Source organism: Pyxicephalus adspersus, chromosome 6 (genome assembly GCF_032062135.1).
Source record: "Pyxicephalus adspersus chromosome 6, UCB_Pads_2.0, whole genome shotgun sequence".
Classification (NCBI taxonomy): domain Eukaryota; kingdom Metazoa; phylum Chordata; class Amphibia; order Anura; family Pyxicephalidae; genus Pyxicephalus; species Pyxicephalus adspersus.
This window is the reverse complement of record NC_092863.1, coordinates 14291719-14317065: the sequence shown is the minus strand read 5'-3', so window position 1 is coordinate 14317065 and position 25347 is coordinate 14291719. Positions and strand designations below refer to the sequence as shown.

The 25347-nt window shown below is 39.7% G+C and overlaps 2 protein-coding genes across 3 annotated transcripts; one reads left to right on the top strand and one right to left on the bottom strand.

Annotated features, from left to right (window-relative positions):
- Positions 1-3091: 3091 nt before the first annotated feature.
- Positions 3092-14396, top strand: NAGS (N-acetylglutamate synthase). 2 transcript variants are annotated; one of them, XM_072414674.1, is made up of 10 exons: positions 3092-3456; positions 5021-5142; positions 6346-6433; positions 7385-7870; positions 9466-9728; positions 10395-10608; positions 10692-10872; positions 11136-11307; positions 12035-12217; positions 13433-14396. In XM_072414674.1, the coding sequence occupies exons 4-10, from the start codon at positions 7544-7546 to the stop codon at positions 13575-13577; spliced, it is 1485 nt and encodes a 494-aa protein (XP_072270775.1). In that variant the 5' UTR covers positions 3092-3456; positions 5021-5142; positions 6346-6433; positions 7385-7543; the 3' UTR covers positions 13578-14396. The 2 variants fall into 2 exon arrangements, with proteins under 2 accessions (XP_072270775.1, XP_072270774.1); XM_072414673.1 differs by lacking the exon at positions 6346-6433.
- A 1747-nt stretch (positions 14397-16143) lies between these two features.
- TMEM101 (transmembrane protein 101) lies at positions 16144-24001 on the bottom strand. Its single transcript, XM_072414685.1, has 4 exons — positions 23803-24001; positions 23007-23187; positions 21299-21445; positions 16144-20721 (listed from the first exon to the last, which is right to left on the bottom strand). Exons 1-4 carry the CDS (start codon positions 23931-23933, stop codon positions 20413-20415), a joined length of 768 nt encoding a protein of 255 aa, XP_072270786.1. The 5' UTR covers positions 23934-24001; the 3' UTR covers positions 16144-20412.
- Positions 24002-25347: the final 1346 nt, after the last annotated feature.

Below are 25347 nucleotides of genomic sequence, written 5' to 3'. Positions count from 1 at the left end.
AATAACCTCACTGTATGTTTTTTTTTTTTTGGTGTGGGAGGAAACCGGTGTACCCGGAGAAAACCCACACAGACACGGGGAGAACCTGCAAACTGCATGCAGATAGTGTTCTGGCCAGAATTCAAACCTGGGACCCAGCGCTGCAAAGGCTGGAGTGCTAACTCCTGAGCCACCGTGTATACCCATTGGACTCTGTGAATCCTTTGTCATGTCTTAAAAAGAAGTATGCATTAACACATGTCTGCTAATTAATCTAGAAGAAAAAGTTATCAAATATATATCCGTTACCCTACCTGCATGCTTCCCTTAGCAAGATCCCAGGAATGTGGTGTATCCAAAGAAGTCATAACTGTACTAGAAAGTCACCTCAAGCTAAATTTATTTTTAATAACCCAATTAAAAGAAAAAAAGAATAACTTCTCTAGTTGATCCCTTTCAACTTAGAAAATCATTATCATTGCAGAGGATCAGGATAACATTTTCACAAAGGGTGTGCAAATTGGCAGCACAGGTAATGCTCTAGGGATAGGTAGCCCATGATTAATTAATAATTTTTATTTATTTAATAAGTAGTTCAACATACATGTTAGTATACATTTTACCTAAACTACCCTAAGGCAAAAATCTATGCAGACATGCCTGCATCCCAATATTGCTCTTTATTGTGGGACAAAACTAACAAATGTGTAATTAGTTTGCAGGGGCCATTAGCCACCAGAAAACAAGGGACACCCATGATTATCAGAGCTTGGCTAATGAAAATGTAAAGCCCACTGAGCTATGGAAATGGTGGTAAGGTGCTTGCGACACCTTGTGGTCGTTTAGTAATATTACAGATATGGCAAAAAGTTATTTGAACATTGTTATCCTTTATTGGTTTCTGCATCAGTCCTCATCCAATATCTGCAACAGCTATATGACTTATGTGTATTAAAGTAGATGTAAATTCTAACTGCATGGGATTTAACTTGCTTAAGCAGGAACATAATGGTGTCACATAGGTGCCTGAACCAGGACTTGTGGCACAAAATAAATGTGTGCATTAATGAGAATGTTGAAATTACTCACGAATGTGTGTTGGTATCAAGGTTAGTTCTGATAAAGCCCTAAACAAAAAGTCAGGCTCCATTCAAACTATAATGTATGTGATCGTTATACAGGTAGTAGCCAAGTTAAGGACATCCAACATAGGACAACTCCTAGATACGAACGGGGCTTCCCTGCTTGTTTGTGTGCAGGACTGAGGCTTGAAGGGGGGCGGTTTGCATGACTTGCAGAAGAAATCTTTTGCTAAACACAGCTGAGGTTGTGGGAGATCTTAGGGACTGAGCTCTTCTGCAACACTCTAATAACTCTTTAATGACCAAGACAAACTCTGCAGCTGTTTCTTTTTGCATATTGAAGCACAGCTTGCTCTAGAATGTAGTAAATTTCTGGTCTCCATAAAGTTTTTGTTTTTTTTGTGATTAGCTCACAGTGAGGATTTTATGCAGTAACTGACACCATTCTGCCCAATAATATGTTGGGACAAACATCTGTCCTAATTGCATTTATTAAAATAATGTACCTGTTCCAACTTACATACAAATTCAACTTAAGAACAAACCTACAGTTCCTATGTAACCCAGGGACCACCTGTACAATAATGCACAGCAAAGCATGGTCAAATGTGCTGTTTTACACTGTGACCCACAACATTACATTGAATGCAGGGAGTTGTATAGTGTAGGATATGAGAACATAAGAGAAATGGGTCAGACCTGGTACACATGAGCAGATCTGCCCCCAATTTCTCCAAATGATCCAATTATGATGGTGATAGGTGGTAATTTACAAAGCATTTGTGCTTGAGGTTCTGCCATTTTGGTCATTTAAATTTGCTAGAAAGTGTTTGTAATACCAATCAGATGTACTTGATTGTTCATACATGATACAGCTTGCTTACCTGTGATCCATAGGCTTGTGATCACGTGAAGCAGCTTTTGCATTTCTAAAAAAGTCTATGAGAAGACCGAGCCTGCAAGTCACAACTGGTGCCACCAGAGCAAACCCACAGATCATGGTCATAGGCACTTTGGTAGATATAAACACAATAGTATTATTATCATTTTCCATCTTTCATTAAAATAATGCCTGTTGACACCCAAATGGCTGTTGGCAAAGGGTGCTGGAGATTTATCCCAGGTTGCAGATATAGAGCAAGGCACAAAAATCTCAGGCAATTGTTAGAGAAGGAAGCATACACAACTATTCGGTATCAAGCACTGGAACACAAAGGTCACAAAAGAACAATACAAAATATGCACAGGGTAATAAGAGGTTTCAGGGAGGGGGTACAGGGGCACGTGAAGTAGCAGGAGGTGATGGCACATGGTTTCAGGGCTAACATAGTGAAATGTTGTTTAGAAGCAGATGAATGCTCCCTTATGTGTCCTAAGACAATCAGGAAAGAGATCTCCTGAATGGTCACAGCGTTGGCTCTCTTGGTGAAACCCAGACGTACGGGCAAAGCAAAGATCCTGCACTGGATCAGAGGCATCATATGTGTTGGTGGCCATAGACTTCAATGCCAATTTGATCCAACACATATATTAGATTGGTTTTTCCATCAATCAATCGACTCTTAGCAATTTCACCCATCCTTAGAATTAAAAGAAAAATCTAATAAGTGCGTGGAAACTTGTACTGTGTCCAAGCAGTGTGAAGCCAGGACAACACCAGTTAAACAATTTTTTTGGTGACCCATCTGACCAGCCATGCCCGGCCCGGCCGTCCTTGGAAAATATTGCCATGTAATTCCATGCAGATGAAATCAAAATCATCACTGGCTTTAATTGCCAGTGCAGCTGTCCACTGTTGTTGAGTAAACACACAAAGACCTTGGATAAGAGCACATCAGAGCAAATCAAATAAACACACCCGATCAATAAAAAGTCTGAAATAATAACTGGGGGGAAAAGGCAACTTATTAAAGAAAACAGCTAAAAGTTATGTTTTCTATTCCCTTTAGGAGGTCAGCTTTAGGGTGTATGGGACAAGGTGAAAAATTATAGTAATAGAGGGGTTACCAAATGATTTCTTTTTTTAACCTATCAAATCAAGGCAGCAGTGGAATGAAGTCGATGAGATAACAAAGCTTGGCAAACACAACCTTTGTGGTAAATTCTAAAATTCACTTTATTTGCCTTTGTCATCTGCTGAAGCCAGATCTGCACCAACCATCAAGCAGAGGTAATAAAAGGGCAGTATATGTGTAATTACTAAAACCTGTTCTGTGCAATCTCCCTCTACTCCTTACCAAACTTATTCAAACGTCCAAGGCTACTTTGGATTATGAGATATTTTTGTAAACTGAACCCAAACCTTACTTTGAGTCTTGTAGCCAACCAACATGATCTGCCTGCATTGCACAGAAAAGCACATGAGAAAAGAAGATCCCATGATGATGATGGAGAGGTATGCAATACTGATTTTTATTTATTTTTTTATTAGCATGTTAACAAGAGGGAGAAAAGGGAGAACCAGGGAAGGTGTAATATAGCTATATACTGTCTACTACTGAATCTTTGATTGCTTACTGATATGGTAGTGAATGAGTACAATAATTACTTCTTTCATATAGTTCTTTACTCAGAGGGTGGACATAGAATTTTAGTAAATTTTGGAGATGTTGAAAATTGAACAGGAATAAAACGTTCTGTTTTAACATCCCCAATCACGTTAAATGTGCTGTTACATCCTCTTCTTTCCCCAATGACCTGACATTCAGCCAAAATCTATTTGTTTATACGCAACTTGGACAGTATTCTGTATGACCAGAGTGACAGCGCGTGACTTTGTAATCATATGCTGTTGTATCAGCAAATACTGTGTGAGCACATAGAAGGATAGCAAAATGGAAATGGGTGGAGGGGCCTAAGGTATAGTCTTCATTGGGAGACTCGATCATTTGAAAGGATTTTGTACACGTTTTTTTTTTTGTTTGGTTTGTTTTGTTTTTCCATGAAACGCACATCAATCGCAAGTCGGCAAACTTCCCATGGAATTGGGAGGTTGTTCTAACCTGCGATGGGTTGCACGGTTTTACTTTGCCTATAGTGTCCTGTTAGGGTACATTTGATATTTGCCCCTTTCTTTTGGCTTAATGCTACACTAGTATGCTTTTAAAACTGGCCTTGATTCCTAATGAAGGGAGAGATATATTGGCCCCAAAAAAGGTTGGGTTTGTTTGATGCTGGACAAAGAATTTTGTGCTCTCAGGAACTGGTTTGGTGCTTTTTTTTTCTTGGTTTTTCAGAGTGAATCCTAACACAGGCAGAAATACCACTAGACTAAAAATAAGAAGTTAATTGGGTTTACATAAACTTTAATAGTTTGTAACTCCTACTGGTTACACAGGTGTTGGGGATGGTCACCAGGCAATGTTTCTTTACAGACAGATGGTCCCCAGGGTATGCACAGTTGTATCTATTGGATGTACATATCCATGCACAGCATCTGGTGTCAGTGCTAGGTAAGGGAATATTAAGATAATTGTAAAATACACAGGTATTTCCTTTACTAAGATCACAAATCGACTGATTGAATCCATGAATTAAAGCTGGACTGTCAATCCCTAGGCTTCTTTTTTTGAGGTACATGACCTGAAATGTTATCAGGGTACCTCCAATCTCTCTCCACTGCACAGCATACATTGGAGCATGCAAGACTGCTGCAGAGTAACTTTTGGCAGGTTGCATTGCTATCTTTAATCTTTCAGGTACCATGTATACCCTTGGGGGATAAAATGTGGGCAGTATAAGCAGGTGGAGTGGGGGAGCACTAAGGGAGGGTACTTTTTTCCCATTACTTGGCCCAGCACACAATTTGTCAGGGCCATGCTCACTTTTTTATGCACACTACACTTCTTCCCCATCATTGGTGCCCCAGCTCTTCTGATATCCTGGCAATGCCTCTGTGGTTTATTGATTCCTTTAGCATCTCCAGGCTCTGTTCACTAACAACTACTTTATTTTTCCAGGTTCTTTATTTAGATGAAGGAGGGAGAGCGTTGAACAATTTCAGGAACTGGACCCTTCCACCGCATATAAAAGGAGATCTCTGTAATCTGGCTGCAGTGAAGTATGGAAAACTAAGATTAAGGTAAAGACAACCAACACTGCAAAGTTTGTTGGCTAGTAGTTCACTAAATAATTAATTTTGTTGTATAGAATTAATATTGTAACAGCTACTGATTGGCTGCCCTGACAAAAGCAGTAAGTAGGTGGCTCTGCCTGCACAAACCCTATGACAAAACCCACGTGACAACTCCCTTTCCTATATTGGTGCCATGTATTTTTTTCTTTTATGTCTTACCAATTTATACAAAAGCTTTTAATTGAAATCTGCGGAAAATTTGAGATCCAAGGTTCAATTTCAGCAGCTGCCATGCGGTATCTGGTTGGGCTCTCCCCCTCCCTGCTTGGACCTTGCAGCAATTTATCTCTGTTGACAGTAAATCATTATCAGTTTTATACTGATAAGGAAAAAGGTTTACTTTCATGTGAAGCTCGAAAAGATGCTTGTTTTGGGGCTTTCTGCTGTGATTTTCCGTAACAAGGCAAATATATGTATGCAACACCTGGAAATGTACATATTGTTTATATACATAGCGGGAGTAACTGATGCCGAAATTCACTTTTTTTTCTTCTAAAGCTCCACAACATATATGATATGATATGATATGTACATGGGAAACACAGACCATGTACCTATTAGTTCAACGTTTCACCCAGATGTTGACAGACCCCCACCCAGCATTCAATCTTCAAAAGAATGGCCATTCCAGATCAATATTGAATTGATATATTGATCTAATATCAATTGAGTGCCCTTGTATTTAATAGATTTGTTAGATTTAACATTTGTATCCAAATCATTTGTCGATTATATTCAAAATATCAACTAGTGTTATAACCACCTTAAAATATCCTTACAGCCACCAATTAGATTAAACTATCTTTGAACTTTAAATATGATGATATATGAATTAGGGAAGGTTACATTGTACAACTTTTGCATTTCTACAGCATGTGCCTGTTCTGCAGGAGATAACTAGGCTACCTTTTTTAATAAAGTGGGTAGAATAGAATTGCAAGAACAGTAAAAAACACATTCAAAATTTGTAACCTACTACAATGTATTTTTGCTTTTTCCCTATTAAAGAGATCCTGAGAGGTGCCTTGGTTCAAATGTCTTTAAGGGAAGGGGGGTAGTCACCTGAATTCTTTTTAGATGGGTACCTCCTCCACCTCTCTGGGTGTCTTTGGAAGAATGGGTGCTCACGAATTCTCCTTCCTTCCATAGCACGTTTGGTTGACCATGGTACCACTGTGCCACTAATTCTTCTGTATATTGTATGGCGGCTCACTAACACTCTCCTGTTTCCTATTTGGTGAGTTTTAGACTTACATTTTGCTGGCTTGTGGAAAAATTAATAAATTATTAATGTCCACAGCACGTGTGAAGACCCAGGTGTTTAGCTTTATATATTCCACCAATAGGAGAGACATTATAGAAAACTGACAGGTGGCTCCAGGTAAAAACTGAAAAAGCTTTTAATGATCCTTAATATTTACAACTACTTTACTTATGGCCAGAGAAGAATGCTCTGGTATGAGACATCTAATGAATGTATTGAAAATGTCCTTAGATTGACCAGCATTCATTCAAGTCTTAGTAAATGGAGTCACTCATGTAAAAGTAGTCAGTGGAACCTGCCCTCCGTCCTACAAAGCTTTTTTGCGACCCAAAACCAGGGTCATGGACTATTTAGGAAATGTGCTTTTCCCCACCTTCTCCAATGCATATCGGTCAGTAAGGTTGCCCACCATACCTTAAAAGGAGGAAAAGGAAGCAAAGCATTCACCTTCTGGACCTCGTATTTAAATTATAACGTGTTGGTGCTCATAAGAAATGCTGGAACTACTCACACTTATATGGAGCTACTTGCTATTACATGGCAGATGTGATTTACTAAACAGTGAGCACAGGTTTGCTTTAAACAAGAATTCAGCTTCAAAAGATATTTGGCTCCTGAGTAATTTAATCATGGATGATGCAATGTACTTTGTTTGCACTAGTAAGAGATACCGGGCTGTGCAAAACTAAGTACAGCTGGTATTCTTTACAATAAAAAAAAGTAAATTGGGCCAATTAAATCCCATAAACAAAGTCTCAGATTTTCAACCCTTATGCAGGATAGATGTTATTGTCGCTTGTTGTCTTCTATCGTTTCATCTTTTTTAGGCTCTCGTTTTAGGATTGCAGTACTTTTTGTTTCTTACACAACAGTGAACTATTGACCTTAATAGAAGTCTCACTGACCTCTGTTCATTTCCCACAGCCAAACCAAGCCTCCTAGTGATGTCACCAGCCCTAGCGATATATACGAAAGCCTAGGGGAGTGATAGAAAGTATCTACTGCTGAGGTGAAAGAGGGGAAAGCATTACTGGGCCAATACAAAGGAGTGTGAAAACCTGAAGGACACTGCACTGATTCTCCATGACAACTGTACCGGTTATTTCGTCTTTCTCTTTTCGTAATCCGCGCTTTCTAAGCGCCCTGGGAGGTGGAGGTGGTTCTGTTCTCCATCAGAGGGCAAAGACCAGAAATGATCCCACCCATGAAGAACTGAAAAATGTCCCCAGCCAACAAGATGGCATCAAAGACCGAGGTGGCATCTCCTCAATGGTGGACCGATCCCTGGTACGGAGGGACATTCGTGCTTTTCTGAGAGAATGCGGTGGCACGCCTAGCGAAGCCCGCCATTGGCTGGCACAGTTTCAGGAGATGCACTCAACATATCAGAAGGCCTTTGCGGTTGTGGAGGTGAGTGGCATTGAATGCTATATCAGTACACAACTTACATGTACATATTAAAATACCAAACTATTGTCTGTACAATGGGGCAAAGATATATATATATATAATGTGCAATCATGGATAATTTCAATTGGGTTCAATGTTTACCTAGATGTCAATTTATGAATATGGCAAACAAGCAATTCAAGCATTGCTGTCAGTGATCTGGAGTGAAAGTTAAAGAAAACTGTTGGGTGAAAGCCCTCTTAAAGCAATAGGTATACTTAATCAAGTATTAGTCATTGCAACTTCATAGCTTATCCTTGGGCAATGCTACCTAGAGGCAGTGGTTCCTTAACATGAGGAAGCAGTAACCCCACCGTAACTTCATGGGCAGTGAACATAGCCATAAGTTCAAATAAATGATAAAACAAGCACAATTAGTGGATTCCCACAAAAAATGCATACATAATGTAATGTGGGTGTCCAGTGACTTACCTCTTTAACTGAAAAAAAAGAAGACTGAATAAGCTCTCATCATTCATTGTCCGTTGGTTCTTTAACCTCTCCCATACTGAATTATGGTTGTGTGTCTGAACATCTGGGAATGTCACTGAACTTTTACACCTATATTCCGTAAACAATTGGAAATTGAAAGCATTCCTGGCACATAAAGGATTCTCGAGCAATGGAAGCAATAGAAATAAGACAATAGGTGTAGAGGTGCCTAACGGCTGTGACCCCATATAGAGGTTTTACTGTAATCCAGGACTCTGTTAGAGAGATCTATCTCACATACTGTCCTTTGACAATGGCTTTGCTAAGCCCACAGTGGACTGACAGCACTGTCTTTGTTGCTGAAACCTGACAAATGTGAGCTCCAGTGACAATTGTAAAAATATTGTAGCAGGTGTAAAGCTTTAAGTATCTTTTATTGATTTTATCCCGCCTATATTTTTTTGGAAAGTACTTAGAACCTAGCCTAGAAAGTCAGACGTTTAAGGTACCTTTATAGCCAAGGCTTAAAGTGTCCATAGACCTCAGTTGACAATTTCCACTCAGTTGGCATTTCTTTACTAGAATCTGGTGACCATAAAATATTATCTAGAACCCCATGGTCTGAAAACAGAATGTTTTGCCTTGCTCTGTTGGCCTAATTTATGCCTGTCTGAGCTTTCCTCGGACATTGGCCCAAAAGACAATCCATTGTCAAAGCCAGTTTCTTGTGGCTTCTTTGGAACAGGCAGGCATGTTAAACATTTGAGTTGACTCAGCAGTTTTGGATAGTTAACCACAAGTAGATCTGTGCTGTGAAATCTGTCCTTGTACTATAGCAGTACAGGAAGCAGTATTCATTCCATTATACCTGGTCAACCAAATGTCAGGCTGCTGTGTTAGCTGAGCAAACTAATGTACTTGGTAAATAAAGCTACACACTGGACAATGAACTATATCCTAGATTTCTGTTTATTTTTTCCCAATTTAATGGAATTCCACGATAGTCCTTAAAATTTGTTTTTAAAACATTCATATTCTAGTGATCAGAATTACCTAATATGAATTGGTTTTAGGTGCTCATACTAATTATGCGCAGAAATTGATATTTGTGGTCTTTCATTCAGGTGGATGAGAATGTGTTTAGCTGCAAGAGATCCTTAAACAGTGTGGCTTTTGCAATAGCCTTCCTGCAGCGAATGGACATGAAGCCATTGGTAGTGATGGGTCTGCCCAGCACATACTGTTCTCGTCCTTCAGCTCATGATGCCAAATCCCTGTTGGTACACAACTGCCAAAATCTAGTGGATGCTCTTCATGCCAACTCAGGCACAGTATTGCCATTCTTCAATGGAGGATCTGTGCTGGTGGCTCAAGAACAAGATGACTGGTATGTTTAAGTACTTTGCACCATTGCTTTAGTACAGACACTGAAAGTCTAATTTAGATGCAAAATTTCAGGGTCACAGCTACTTACTCTTTAAATATATACTATTACAGTATTCTGTCATCACAATCTAACGCTTAATGCTTAAAGCAAATCATTAGTTTTTCCTTTAAATGGCAAAACAGAAGGTTCATGTTTAAGCCAGTCCCCCAGCAGCACTTACTCATCTTTTGTTTCCTCCCCTGCTGCTCCATTCTGTTGTCAGAAATATGGAAATATTTCTGGGTGTAGAGGACAAATGGACCTTAAGTCATAGTATTGGTGACTGTCCTAGCTCAGACATGTAGGGATGGTAAGATAACACTTTTTAAGCTCCAAATAATAATCTGACATACCTAGAGCTGTTTATTCTTATGTGGAGGAAGTGAAAGGTGGCCAACTATATGATGAGGATATTAAAATTGGACTGTTGCTGTTTCTTGAGTGTTTTAATTCAGCAACGAAGCCTTCCTCATTAAGACTTAGTTATAGAATCAAAATTCTCCCCAAAAAAACAAATAGCAGTCGGCTATATTGCTAGGGGAAGGGGTCAGGGGACCTATGGTAACATATCCCATAGGGATACGTACCATTACTATATGTTTATATTATTTCTTTTTACACTCACAGTTATGGATCTGTTTCATCGGTCGACATGGAGCTTCTTACTTGGTGCCTTAACTCTGGTAACATACCCATTATCTGTCCCATCGGTGAAACGCCATCTGGGCGGTCTGTACTTCTAGACTCCTTAGAAGTGACCAGCAGTATCTCCCGGGCACTGAACCCTCTTAAAATCATCTTCCTTAATACAGCTGGGGGGCTAAAGGATCTTAGTGAGAATGTAAGTTACTTTACATTTCATGTCTGTTTTAATTTGAAAACTTTTACAATGACACTCATAATGATAAAGTCATGTACATTCAGGTGGTGGGACATGTCAATCTCCCAGCAGACCTGGAACTGATGAGGAACGCGGTGTGGATGAGTGAGAGGCAGCGGCAGCAAGTGACGGTCATTGTGGACCTACTGAACCGCCTGCCACCTTCTTCCTCTGCTGTCATCACCTCTGCTCGCTCCCTTCTGAGCGAATTGTTTAGCAATAAAGGTAAGATCCCTAACAGACTCTGGTAAAGGAAACTTCTTCTACGAGAAGCACAGAAGCTGCTGTGGCCAACTTCATTTAATAAAGGCAAACAGATGTCCTCTTGGAAATGCAAAATTTTATGGCTTTAGACTACAAACTGTTAACCAAAATTGGAATAATTTGTTCACTATTTATAGACTGATAACTGCCGATTTGATTGGAAAAGAAAATGCTCACCGATTTCATGCATCAGCCCCATGTGTTTAATCTTTTTTGCTTTACAGGGTCTGGCACTATGTTCAAAAATGCAGAGCGAATGCTAAGGTTTGATTCCCTTGAAGAAATTGACACTGAGCGCCTTATCTCCCTGGTCAACAGGTCCTTCCAGAAGAAGCTGAAAGATAATTATATTAGCAATGTGGCCAAGAAACTGCACTCTGTCTATTTGTCTGAAGAGTAAGTACATACTGGTGGCAGTACTGTGTTAAGCTGTGTACAAGGAGTTTGTATAGGAGCCGTGTGTACAGCAAATGCCTAAAAAGTGCTATGAGCAGTTTAGGGAAGAGGTGTTAAATACGGATCTAATAAGGGGTGCTGTCATTTTAACTGTTCTCTTGACAATTTTGCTCTGATTAGGATTGAAAAACAAATTATAAAAGTCTAAACTAAACCCAAAATCAAATAAGTCAAATTCTACAAGCAGCCAGGTCAACATAAAGAGTGTACAAAAGTAAAGTAGTGGACAGAATATCTGTTTTATAGGTCATGTGTGTTTGTAACATTGCACAAATACAATAGTTTAATCAAATTCTATCCTAATTCTAGAAAGTGATTACAACTTGGACTGTGTGTAAAAACATTATATTGTCTCTGTTTCTGTGAAATCAAGAACAGGTTTGGTTGAGCCTGAAGGAAATCATTCTACATAGCTTGTCTGATGGTTACAGAAGGTGGGGCTGATTCACTAAAGGGATAATCTTGTCTGCCAAGCCTGATTTTAGATGATAGGAAATTAAAAGGCGGATAAAGAGCGGTCTTTTTAAGGCATACATATTATATTCAATAAATTTGTTTTAGAATTATCCTATTGTCATCAAAATCACCTGCCTTAAAAAGCCTGCTCTTTATTCTCCTTTTATTTCACTATTGTCTGATGGTTAGTAATGTTTAAATCCTATCCCAGGTACAATGCAGCGGCCATAGTCACAACCGAGCCAGTTCTTGGAGGAACTCCCTATCTTGACAAGTTTGTGGTCAGCTCTGGTCGACAGGGCCAAGGTTCCGGACAGATGCTATGGGAATGTATCAGACAGGACCTACAGACCCTCTTCTGGAGATCGCGAGCAACCAATCCCATCAACTCTTGGTGAGTGGACCATTCCAAAAGTAAAAAAACGTACCATACATAGAATATTGGTTTGTATGTTTGGTAAATGATAACATTGGAAGTGTTACAGTCAGGAGAAAAAAATGGTGAGGGCAATGGCATGATCTTAATACCTGACCAGATCAGCTGTGCTTTTGTTATGCCTATCAAGCAGATATAACAAAATGTAATCAAACCCAAAATTAAATTGTAAGTGTTTACACTTTAATACATCCTGCTTACTTACCATAGAGGCTGAGAAGACCCCCAATCCTTTCTTCTGGAATACAAAAAAAATTAAATGAATAAATGCAAGGTAAAGGAAAATGGTCCAGGGGAAAAATACAAAGACTGTATCATTGACCCGTTGGTCAGCCTGACTGCAGCTTCTATTTTATTGTTTGATAGAGTCAGGCTGTGCATTTTAAAAGTAAAGAATTTATTTTTTTTAAATAGTGATTCAGCCAGTGTCTCTTTACCCAGCAAAACACAGGACTGCTGAGCTCTGTGTACGGACATTACTCTATCTTCAGCAGTCCCACTTGCCCCTAGCATAATGCTACAAGGAACAATGTTTTCAAGCAAAATGAATATTACTGAATTGAGTCCAAAAGTTGTGATTGTAGGGGCTGATTGGACCCTTGGAGATAAACCAGATCTGTGTATTAAAGGTAGATGATTTACTTGCGACAGAGAAAAAAATTACTTTAGAAGTAAAACCAAATCAGAGCGAATCACTGACGTGGTTTATCTAGTCAATACGTATATGGGAGGCGTGTTTGTTCAAAATTAAAATAAACCATAACTAGGTTTGTCTTCTGTCAGATTGTTATCTGTATACCGATTGAGGGCATTTTACTAACAGGCACAGACAGTAATCCGAGAAGTCCTTGCTTGATCCAAATGTAAAATTTCCACTGAGCCCTTCCCTTACCTAGTGCTTACTTTGTTGTAACTCCTGACTTTAAAAAGGTGCCATGACCATCATCCTTACCTTTACTTCATAACTTACAAGTCACTGACCTGAAACAAAGATGAAATTTGGTATTTTCCAAATGTTTACTGATGAATACCAGCCTAGTAAAGCTAGAGTTTTCAAACCCCCAAATATATTAGGAAGAGATTTAAGGTTTACAGCCACAGGCTGCACTCGCCCAATAAGATCAATCTTCATATATACTAAACCTGTTACATAACATCCATTTCTTCCAACAGGTACTTCAAGAACAGTGATGGAAGTTTTTCTAACAAGCAGTGGATATTCTTCTGGTTGGGCCTCTCTGATATCAGAGACTCCTATGAACTGGTGAACCATGCAAAGAGTCTGCCCGATTCCTTCTGTAAAAATTCTGTCTCCTGATGGATTGCACCCCTGTTGGACAATTTCTTCCTCTACAGATTCACCACTGCCTTTTGTACAAATTGCATTCTGCCTGCAATATATCATAAGGCCCTGCTGGAACAGAGGAGTCTAATCCCGTAGAGAAGACATGAGAAACTTCAAAGAGAAAAAGTCACACCTGTATGTAAAATCTAAATATTTAGGTATAAATTATTTTATTTGTGTAAGTTGCTTATGGAAGATTCATACCTAATGTTTTATTCACTTTTCCTTTGTCTGCCTTTCCAGTTTAATTCCAGGCATCATCATTGGAATTCCATTAGGGGCATTCCATAGAGTAACTTGTTAGTCATGTGTGAGTTCAGGCTTTCATTTATGCTTATGGTTTAAAAACTGAGGTTTTCATTGATCTGGATTGTACAGCCCATGCCTCCCTTCTGATACTCATGGGTGTCCAACTATTGCTGCCTTAGCTGCTTAGCTTCACTTTCAGAAGCTGGGTGACAACGTGAGTTCAGGAGCAGCCAGGATAGCAATCGTCACACCTCTAACGCAGCTTGTGGTGCCTTTAAACAAAAACAGAAAGTTTGTTTTTTTTTTTTTAACACAATGACAATAATGGAATCTGCATAAAACTACATGTAAAATGCATTATATTGCACATGGAGGCTAGGCAGTCAGACAAAGGCAAGGTAAGCCTGCAACCATTTCAATAATTGTCATACTGAATATTCAGATACTTCCATAAACTCCTTCAGAGCCTGTTGTCTGAGATTTTGTCCTGCTATTACATGTTTAGGTATTAAGAAAAAACAAATATTTCAATTTGTGATAAAATATTGAGTTTTTGTTTAGTACTTTTTAGGAAAGCTTGCATTTGGCACATACAGTGTATCTATCTATAGAAAAAAAAAATGAAGTGGAGGATATAGGTTATGGATAAAGGATATAAACGTCATTGGAAGAGGTGTCCCGATCTTATCTCATATTCCTGTGACATTTCTAAAATGCTGAATTCCTCCATCAGGTTTTTAGTGACAATGGTTACTATAACCTATAGCAGGAATCTCCCCACATGGGACATAGACAACAATACAAATTTAGGTTCTAAACATACTACTGTATGCAAAATTAAACTTTAAAAGCAAACTACAACCACAATCAATGGGTTAGTTATTGAACAGAATGGGTGAGATCCTCACCATAAGCCAGATCCCACAATTCTAGTTTGTTGGTTTAAAAAGCCATAAAAATATCACAATACAATACTCCCATTTGTAGGAGACTGTCAATTAAACCTAAAGGAAGGACAGTAATTCAGCATTCCCCTTACACTGCTCTCCAATCACCAATGCCCATTCTCACAAGGCAGAATTATTGATTAGAAAACTGTACCGGGTGAATCTGCTGACCCCTGTATGATTGTAGTGGTCCAGCACCAAAGTGTACTGCCAATATAGACAGATTTGTACAGAAGGAAACACAACCATACAGTATAACAGGTAAAAATAAGGGACTTTAGGTACCAGGCTGTTTCCAATGCCATGAAACATGTACACACATTGTAAATAAACCTGAAAAGCCGCAACACCGCATTTCTCAGCAGGTCAAAGTTCTAGGGGCCAAAGTAAGACCCCTGAAACATGTTGGCATTTAATACGGTTTCATTTTAGGGAAGGGTTTTTTGATATCTAAATAAACAGATCTTGTTCAAGCAAAAAACATTTTCAGCAGCCTTTCTGTTAAACTAGTCTGAATAAAATGCAAAGTGAGCTGGACAAATCATCAGCAAACCTGGAAAAAAACCCAACTTGATTGAGTAAAGTTGCAACCACAGCAAGAATGGAATTAAGATGTACAAAAAAAACACAGCCTGCTATGCTAGGATATAGGAAAGATATCCCAATTCCAGGAAGAATTTGGATGGCTATATTAACATCTTATGGTAAATGCAACAGGTCCCCTTTGCTTTGTTTGAATTGCGCCACCCGATAAATATCTGTAGGAAAGGATCACATGAATACATTCGTATTGTGTCACAACATACAAATGTAATTTTTTTTTAAAAGCCACATGCATTAAATAAACACTTCTGGTTACAATTCTATTGATTCTGTCTATGCTGAGTTAGCTTCTCCCCCACAATGATCAGACTACAACACCGTTAAAGCCTCAAGGTGTTGAGGGGCTGATCTGTGACAAGTATTAGAATTCACATGACTGCAATTTCCAGGTCAGCAGTATAAACCTAAAAGTAGGCCCTGGATGATGCCTGAACAATGGTTCAATTCCTTCTGACACCCAATGAAAAATATTACCATTCTGATATGTACTTACCATGCAAAGCATGCCACAGAGTTACTTGTCCTGTTCCCCAGTAGCAGCAAGCAACGTTTCCCATTCGATATAAACAATACTTTAACACAAGATAAGGAGAACCTGTATTGAATCCTATGTGTTGCCTTTTTACCATGTTCTGCAATATCACATCTGCCAGGTATAGAGTTCCAATTCAAATACATTAAGGCTCCTTGTATCCAATTTTTGAGGCATTACTCACATTTTAAATAGAAGAACCAGACACTGGATTTTCCTGGGTGTTTTATTTTTTTTTTTCAGATGTTGAAAAACAAATGTTTAGCTTTCAAAAAAATGGAAAATAAATATATTCAGAATAACAAAACAAGAGTAATGTTTATGTAAGTTCCAAGCAGTAAATCCCAGCCCTTTTGTGATTATGTCCCATCTGGATTTCAGCTTATTTTTGAAAAAGAGAAAACATACATAAAAAACAGCAATAAAACAGAATAAAGAGAGCTAAAACAAAGTTATCAAAGCAGTGTGATGTTTGAAGCAAACCTGTTATCGATATACAACAAGTCCAATCTAAAATATGGCAATGCTATGTTAGCCAATGAAAATTCAATGTGACCCCAGTTTCACATTATTAGTACACCCTGGAGTCAGGAGCACCAAACACCAAATCTTGTTCCCATTAGAGTGTTCAATGCAGAAATAAACACATTTATGTGCGAGGTTGCCATTTATTTTTTATCTTTGTCCAAAACAAACCTTACCAGCTTCTCATAGCACAATGCACTTCTGTTCTCTGTGTTGTGATGCACTGAGCTGCCCATTCAAATGAACTGAATTTCAAGCCCAAAGAATGCAACATACTTTCGATTAGTAAAGTGCACAGATGTAGTGGCAATAGGCCCAAAGAAATTTTACTTCTCATTGGTAGCACTTTGATTTCAAGGTAGCTGCCAATGAATAGTTAAATCTGCCAGAAGCGGCGAGATTTATTTGCCCACCCATTATCTCGCCAGAGTGGTCTAAGTTCAGATGTTATAAAGGCAATACATATCAGTGTAGTACTCATTAGGTCAGACTTTCTTTTAACCAAATGGCTGATACCATGTAAGGTTACTGATGATCTGATGTGACTGTCTCTGTCCAAACTATGTCTATTTGGGCATTTATTAACCTTCAGCATACATAAGTATAAGGAAGTAAATGCAGATCAGAAAACCAGAGCAATAATCTCCCAAAGGATTTCTGAACCATTATCGTAGTTACAAGAAATGTGATTTACAGGTTCACCATAGGATCTAGTTAGAATTGAAACCTATTGAAAGATGTTGTTTATCTGCAGTTATTATGGTGGTGTCCTCATCTGAAAATAGAGAGATGGCCGGTTTCCAGAGATAACTTTACAAAACCCATTCACTGAGCGCCAGGCAGAGGATAATTTCTCTCATTTTGGGTCACTTTTGTTCGTGCAGTGCTTAGTTCCATAAACAATTATACTGAAAACTCCTTGCATGAGTGAAAAAAGAACCTTACCAGGGTAAAATAAATACAAAAGGTAAACAAATAAAGCTAATAAATATTACTTTCCACATTACCTTCCCTTAAAAAAAAAACATATCATTTGTTTCTTTCACACAGAGAATTTTGTGACATAATAGTGCCAGGGTACTAGACCAGGACTATGATTTTTAACACAGAAGTGAACAGCTCTAAAGTACTTACAAGAAAAAAGTAGTGTGGAGATAGAAGGCACGTGATTTCAAGTACATAAATCTAGACCTATACATTGTAAATGTTCATAAAGAGCTCTACTGCCCTCAGGAGGAGAAATAGCAGAAGTGCAACTAACACTCATTTCCAGCTGTACACTAGTTAAGAACATTTTGGTGCAATAAAGTTGTGGACGGTCATTGTGGCACAGATCCAATGAAATTAGGACAAAATAATATAGTTTACAACATCACTGCAACTTTGTTGCAATATTCACTTTCATTCAAGAGCTTTTTTCTACTACAAAATGCCTTCAATTAGATGGCCTGCCATCATTCAATCTAATTGCCCGGAGCCCAGTCATTTTTATCTTTACACAATAAACAAGCTACAACATTTGTGGCTTGTGACGTGGTAAAACGTGCGTGTGCAAAAGTAAGTTTTCTTAAGTTTTGTTTTGTTTAGAAAGCAGCCACAGAAAAAATTATAAAAGCCTGTCCCATGCCAGTATGCTGCTAAGAAACAGCCATGCATTCGGTGTGAAAGCAGAGGTCCTTCTGCAGAGGTCCGACACAGCCCAGCTGATTCAGGTCTTTAAATCAGGCTGCCTGCTGATTGGATAGTTTTGGCTCTGACTCCACTAGCTGTCAAACTTCAAATGAGGGACCAATGCTTCGACACCAAGAGCACCAGCATACTTTCAGAGGACAAAAAATCTGATACCAGTTAACTTTGTAAACATTATTCTTTTATACTGACATTTTTCACATATCCATCACCCCTTAGAGAGCATCTGTACCTTACCTGTTTCCCTATACTATTCCCAAATATGCCTACTATGTCTTCCCTGATTAAACCTAATCCATTTTCCCTCCCATAGAATTCTAATTACCTACATTCGGAGAGAGGCAGTCTTGGTATTCGTTTACATCCACCCACATGGTGGTCAAGCATGCACAGTATAACCCCCTTGCCGCCGCTGATACATTGGTGGAAGTGGGTGACAGCCCATAGACCGCTATGAGGGTGTACTGCACATGAGCAACTACCTTGTGGCTAGATGTAGACAAACGCTGAGACCGCAGCACTTTGGATGTTATCTAATTTGGTTGCTAATATTTTGGTAAGTCTGTATTGATTTGTAGGCAGAGAATCAGGCAGTGTATTGGAAATATGGCTTAGAAAGCCATAACTACAAATTTACTTTACTTAGTGGCAAAATCCCTCTTTAGAATGAACACTTACCAACCACCCATGCTTTTGGTGACCTAGAGAAGTGTGAGAAAAATGAAGAAAACTTTTGTAAAGAGAACCCATCGCTTAACTTTACACTACATTAAAGCAGAAAAAAATGACATTTTAAAAGCATACTTGTAGTGATTTCCTTTCTATTTATTATTTGATATGAACTTGCAAGATGCTTTTGACCTGCTAGAAAATTAAACTTCTTTAGGAAGATTTAATTCTCTAGCACAATCCCTTCCCCCCTTGTACATACCAGCTCTCTGGTCTATTAACATCCTTGGCGGTATTTCCGAGTGTGGCTCAGGGTTAATTTTCAGTGCCAAAAGCGGTAACCCCCAGCCATACTCGAGGTGGAATTGCCAGGGAGTTTTAAAGTTCTTACCTGGTCCTCCAGCAATGCCTAGCAACTGCTTCCCCTGGCGATGCCCGACCAGCTACACAGATGCCGGCCAGAATCTGCATCCCCGGCGTGTGCATGTGAATGTCAGGGGAAGGAGATGCTGACCGGGCACCTGCTAGCGAGCCTTAGGCCAGAGGGCGGAACTGTAGAGCTGGTAGGCGGGACCACATGGGAAGTATTTTTTTTAAATGTACCACTTTTACATTTAAAAATACTCATTATTCAGACCACCAGGGGGGTTAGGTATGTCTTGTCAGGACAGTGCTGCACCAGCTGCTGGGACCTTCCTTCACCTCCCTACATAACTGTTTATGTAGCTGCCTAGGAGGAAGCAAAGGGGATCAATATAAATCAGGGTTCCTCCAGAGGTTGCTAGGGGAATGAGAAATTTGTGCCTCTCAGATCAGTTTACCTGACACCACTGATTATTTAAGCTTTCTGTAAGAGTGACATTCTTCCCACTGACCACTACACTAATATACTGTGAGCTGTGAATATAGTAATTATAGCAGGGAGTCCCTGAAGACCTGAAAGTTATGTCAAGTTGAACTAAGGGGCTGTCAATCCCTACACATTTATTCTGTAAATACATTCTAAGATCCCTAGAAAATCTCATACAGACGAGCACTGAACTGCAGAGAAGCAGCTTGATGTTCAGTGCAGCAGCAGAAATGACACATGCAGGACAACCTGTGTTCACTTCTATAATGAACATATATTGTCATGGATATGTCTTGGGTATAGTCCCTAATACCCAAAATATGTTTTAGCATTGGCCAATCTTTATTTTGACAGGGATGTTTGGAAATCTTCTAGGGGCAGATGCTTAGCAAGGCACTGGTCATCAAGCTGTGGGGTTGTCACTCACTGTTCATGGTAATAAGGATTAATTGCCCTTCATTACTGTAGAGAATCCACTCTCATGACCACACAAGGTCACTCCAAGACTCAGCATAAAAGAAATATGGAATGTAAATAAAGAAGAGTATCCCTCATGTCATCAGCACACACAGGAGAGGATTCTGGGTGATATTTTCATGAGTAGTAGATTATGGGACCTGTTCTGCAGATCTCATTGCAATGAAAAGTTTAAAAAGCTCCTTTGAAAGTCTCAGGACGATATAAAGAACTTTAGACACCTGTGCACTATTTGTTTGCTTTGGAAGTAGGAAAGTAAGATTGTCTTCAGCCATCTGTGGCCAATATGACAGCAGCTCCAAAAATGCCAACATTCTGACCAATCATTCTCATCTGGTTCCAAAACTCCACTCGACGGTTCTTGTGCCAGTAGCCAATGTTTCCATCTACGAGGAGAAGAGAGAAGGGGAGAAGGACAGCCAGTACCTGAGCAGAGAACCTCACATAGTAGCCAGACAGGAAAGAAAATGCCAACACTCCATACAGGACAAAAAGGATCTGCAGAGCCGGTTCCCCTCCTGGGAGAAAGTCCAAGTATGACTGGCGATCCTCCTTACTGTGCTGTAGAGTGTATGCCTGGTGAGGACAAAAAGGGATCATTTATAAAAAAACACTTAGGAATTTTATCCTTCACTCATTGCCAAGCCTCTGCTACATTCACCAGGCACTTTAATAAATACACGTTCAAGTGCTTTTCAACACAAATCTCTAATTAGCTAATCTCACATGGCAAGAACTCGATGCTTTCAGACATGTAAACATTGTCAAGATGATTTGCTAAATTTCAAATTGAGCACTTCAGAATGGAGACAAATATGTAGGTGAATTTGGCATGGTTGGTGGTGCCAGGCAGGCTGGTCTGAGTATTTCAGAAACTGCTGTTTTGCTGAGATTTTCATACCCAATCTGTGCCGTTTACAGCTCATACTTTGACCTTTATTTGCCAAAGCTTTGCTGGTGCCTTGCAATTGCCGAGTTTGAGAAAACTGGGAAACAGGCACCATTCATATGTCAAATCCTGGCATTGTACATAAAGAACTTTAGGTACTGAGCACTGCATTGTGCTGTGAAATGCGCCTATAAACGCACTGGGTCATCCACCTTGACCCAGACAGATGTACCTAGAGGAAATATTAGACACCAGTCTACATACCAAACAGATGAGGTAGATGCCCAGGAAGACCTGTCCTGTGGACTGCAGCGATCGGCTACGAGGCTTCTGTCTGTAAATTTCTCCAGCCCCACTGGCCAGGATGAGGAAGCCTCCGATGACAGCAATAATTCGAGAGTACATTCGTACCTAAGTAATATTATGAAGAGGGGAAAAAAATTACATTTGCTCTTTGATAAACCTCCCCCAATAAATTCACATCACCACATTCTAACTTTATAGTGTATCTTTTTTTTTATGGATAGAGTGAGGAAGTGTAAAATACATCAGATTTTACTATATTCCAACGACAGGTGGAAACCAACTGCATGTATGATATACCAGCAACAGGCCAATACCAACGACATGCAGATAATACCAACCAATACCAAGATAAATACAAGTAGATAGCAGACAGTTGAAAGGGACTGAAGCAGATAAATAATATGGGCTGCCATTGCTGAACTCATTGTACAGAATAATAATTCCCAGGACATAAATGTGATATTTGGTGTCAGTAGATGCAGTCACACAGCTGAAACAGTCATACAGATAAATACTGAACACCTGATCTGTATTTTCATTCTGGGGCAGGTAATCGGAAGAGCAGAACACCAACCAGTCAAGGTGGGTATTATAGAACTAGGTCACCAATGGCAGCTTTTATTATCTCACATATACTGCCTGCTGTCATACGCTCTACTCCTCTACTGCACATACAGCCTGCCATCATGCCTCCCATGTTTTTTTCTATCTGCCGTCCCTCTAAACTCCTCCGCTGTACCATTTGCCTGCTTTTCTATCATCTGCACTCCTCTCCTACACATAACACCCCTCATCTTCTTCACATCCACACTCTGTGCCTCATATACCACCTGCAGTCATACTCTTACACCCCTCTTCTGCAAATACTGGCCCCTCATTTCACATACCTATTAAATGTTTTTCTACTCTTCCTACACATATATTCAAAATTAAATCCATCACACTTCCCTCTTTCACTTACTTCCCACTGCCATACCTCCTATAATCCTCTCCTATAGATACTAAGCTTATCCTGTGCATTGTAATAAAATATTAGATTACATATCTCCCCTGCCCCCTCAATTAGGAGCAACAGGTAACAAGATAATATCTACCGATAAAGTAGCTACACAGTCCTGCAACTATTTAGGGCTTTGATATTCCAGAACCCAGTGCAAGTATAGTAAGTGTCTTCATAAGCTAGAGACTGAGCTAATGTTACCACTCCACATGAAACCAAACTTTCTGTGGATAGGTGGAAGTGGATTGAGCGTTAAGAAAGAATTAGACCCTATGTCTGTTTTATACATTTGTATAACTACATTACTGGGAACTCCCCGATGACTCAAGGGGTGCAGAAGCTGGCCGGAGGAAGAAGACGGAGATAGGGGCGATGGACGGCGCCGGACGCCGGCGGATCAGGTAAGGCTGTATTTACTATTACCTTCCATAGGTTTACCTATCCCGAGTGTAACTGAGGGGTTACCGCTTTCAACTTTTTTCTACCCCGAGTCACACTCGGGGTTACCCCTGGGGAGGTTAATAGAAAAAATGCCCCTTCTGCAAATGCCTGAGATTAGGACATGCGCAGAAGGAGCGCCCAGAGCCTCCCGAGATGCATGACGTAGGTATCCCGGGAGGCTCTGCGCTCCCATTCAGTCTCCATCGCCTAATAAAAAATAATTACCTTCAACCAGTCCCCATAGTGGACATGACCCCCAATGTGGGCTGCATAGGTGCTGATGGCCAGTTGCATGGCGGAACCGAGGGCAAACCAGCGGCGCTTTACCCCGAATGACATAAAGCTGGCGCACAGCACAGCCACTGCCAAGTCAAAGTACAGGTAAGGCACGGGGATATCCGGTTTCCTAAAACAAGAGAGTAATACGTGATTATTCATGGAGGAAGAATTATAGATTTACAATACAAAAGGCACTCATATCAATATGATCATTAAATTGGCCATTCAGTGTAAATAAACCAATCAAATCAAAGCCCCTCCATTCAAACGGGCGTGCTTTGTTTCAGTTTGGCTGTGGCGGAATTCAGGCCAATTGTTTCTGAACAATTAAATATCTGCCGGTATATCCGGAAGCAGCTTATATCCTGATCAATAAGCGATCGCTCTTTGCAATGAAGAAACATTGGCGATCCCTCATTTGCATTGCAATCAATGTATGGCCATGATTAGAATCCTCATAACGTACGATAAGGCAGAGCCTGGATCAATCAGCCAACAATTGACATAGATGGCTATGAAACTGAAAATTGTTTCTCCGATATCTCAAAATGTTTTCCCTACTGATAATCTTTTGGCAAGGAGACCACATCTGTCCCACAGAACAATAAGTCCCCATTTATCAACATGGAGATATCTGCCCAAGTATGTGCTCCATATGACGCTCACATATACCAGAGCAGCAGCTGAGGGTCCCTGAAATGAATGGGTGGCCATTATTCTGCATGCAACAAACACTGTATACCTCTTAGCCTCTGCTCGCTCTGCATACAGCATAAGCTGGCTGAAACAAAACCAGAACGGGCACCGGGTGAGGAGTAAAACCCCAAACCGGGTCACCAGTTGCAGAAGTCTTTTACGTCCATTAACAGCCATTGTAAATATTCTCCAGGCCAGGTCCTGACTTCCGCCGGGCACAGCCAACTCACTTCCGCCAACCACTCCACGGGCTTCTCCGACTACACACTACAGCCATCCAAACCATAAAATTCTGCCGGAAATAAAGAAAGGCGCTTCCGCTTTTCTTTCTAACCGGCTCAGTTCGCCAACCAAGTCAACTTGATGATTTATTCAAGTCCCAAAACTCTGGGGACCTCTAGTGGACATAGCTTATAATTGACATAGTGGGTCCAATATTTAAAGCTTTGTGAAATTATTCCATTTAATTTTTGCCTTTTTTTGCACATGAGAAATACAATTACTGCATTCTGGTGGATTTATGTCTACTACGCTTTTAATAGAAAACAACAGTGTTTTATCAATGGTAAATATATGGGAAATGTAATGGAAGACACTAAATTTATCAAGGACAGCAAGTAAAAATAAACCTAATATTCTGTTTCCAATTGAAGTTATGTTTTTTTTATTTTAAAAAGATTCATAGCAACAAAATCTGTAATAAGACAGGAACACACAGTGTGAGACCAACACTTTCCAATCATTTAAGGGAAGAATGACCCCCTTGACAAGCCAATTAACATGCAACTATGCAGTTATGGGTTAAAACGAGAAGTGAAAATTCATCACATTAAATTTCAGTTTTGAATTACATTTCCAACACCAATGTCAGACAGTTTGTTGCAAATATTATCATTACATCATAGTTTATACTTCACTCAAAATTATCCAGCCTATTCACATCAATGTGTTGCAGGAATGCATGCATTACTGTAATATTATTCATAACTGGGGGCTACAGTTATGCCCCGTGTTATAAATAATAGTGCAAATCTCAGGCACCATATGCAAGGAGAAGAATGTTCTCTGTATGTCTGTGCGGGATTCCTCCAACATCCCAATATGTTGTGTCCATTGCAGGGAGTCCTTTCTGAACTATGAAAAACATTAATGCTTGTTTTATATTTTGTCTGGTGCTCATATATAACACAGTTGCCTTAAAACTTACTCTAGTTTACCTTTTTAATATAGGGGAACTCTTTATATAACTTTCCAGTCTTAGGGAACCCCTGCTATGATTCCTATATTCACAGCTCAAAGTATATTAGTGTGGTGGTCAGTTGAAAGAATGCCTCATACATTGCTGACCAGTGGGAAGAATGTCACTCTTACAGACAACCGAAAAGATTATTGGTGTCAGTGGTGATTGACCTGAGAGGTTCATTTGCTCCATGCTCAAGGAACCCCTAAAAATCTCTGGAGGAACTCCATGGAAGCCTGGTTGAGACGTACTGCTCTAGTATATTAAAAAACCAGCCTCGCGTATTCTTCTGACTTGCACCACTCCCTTCCATTTACATATTTTTAAGCCGTTCAAAAGACCCCTTTTACA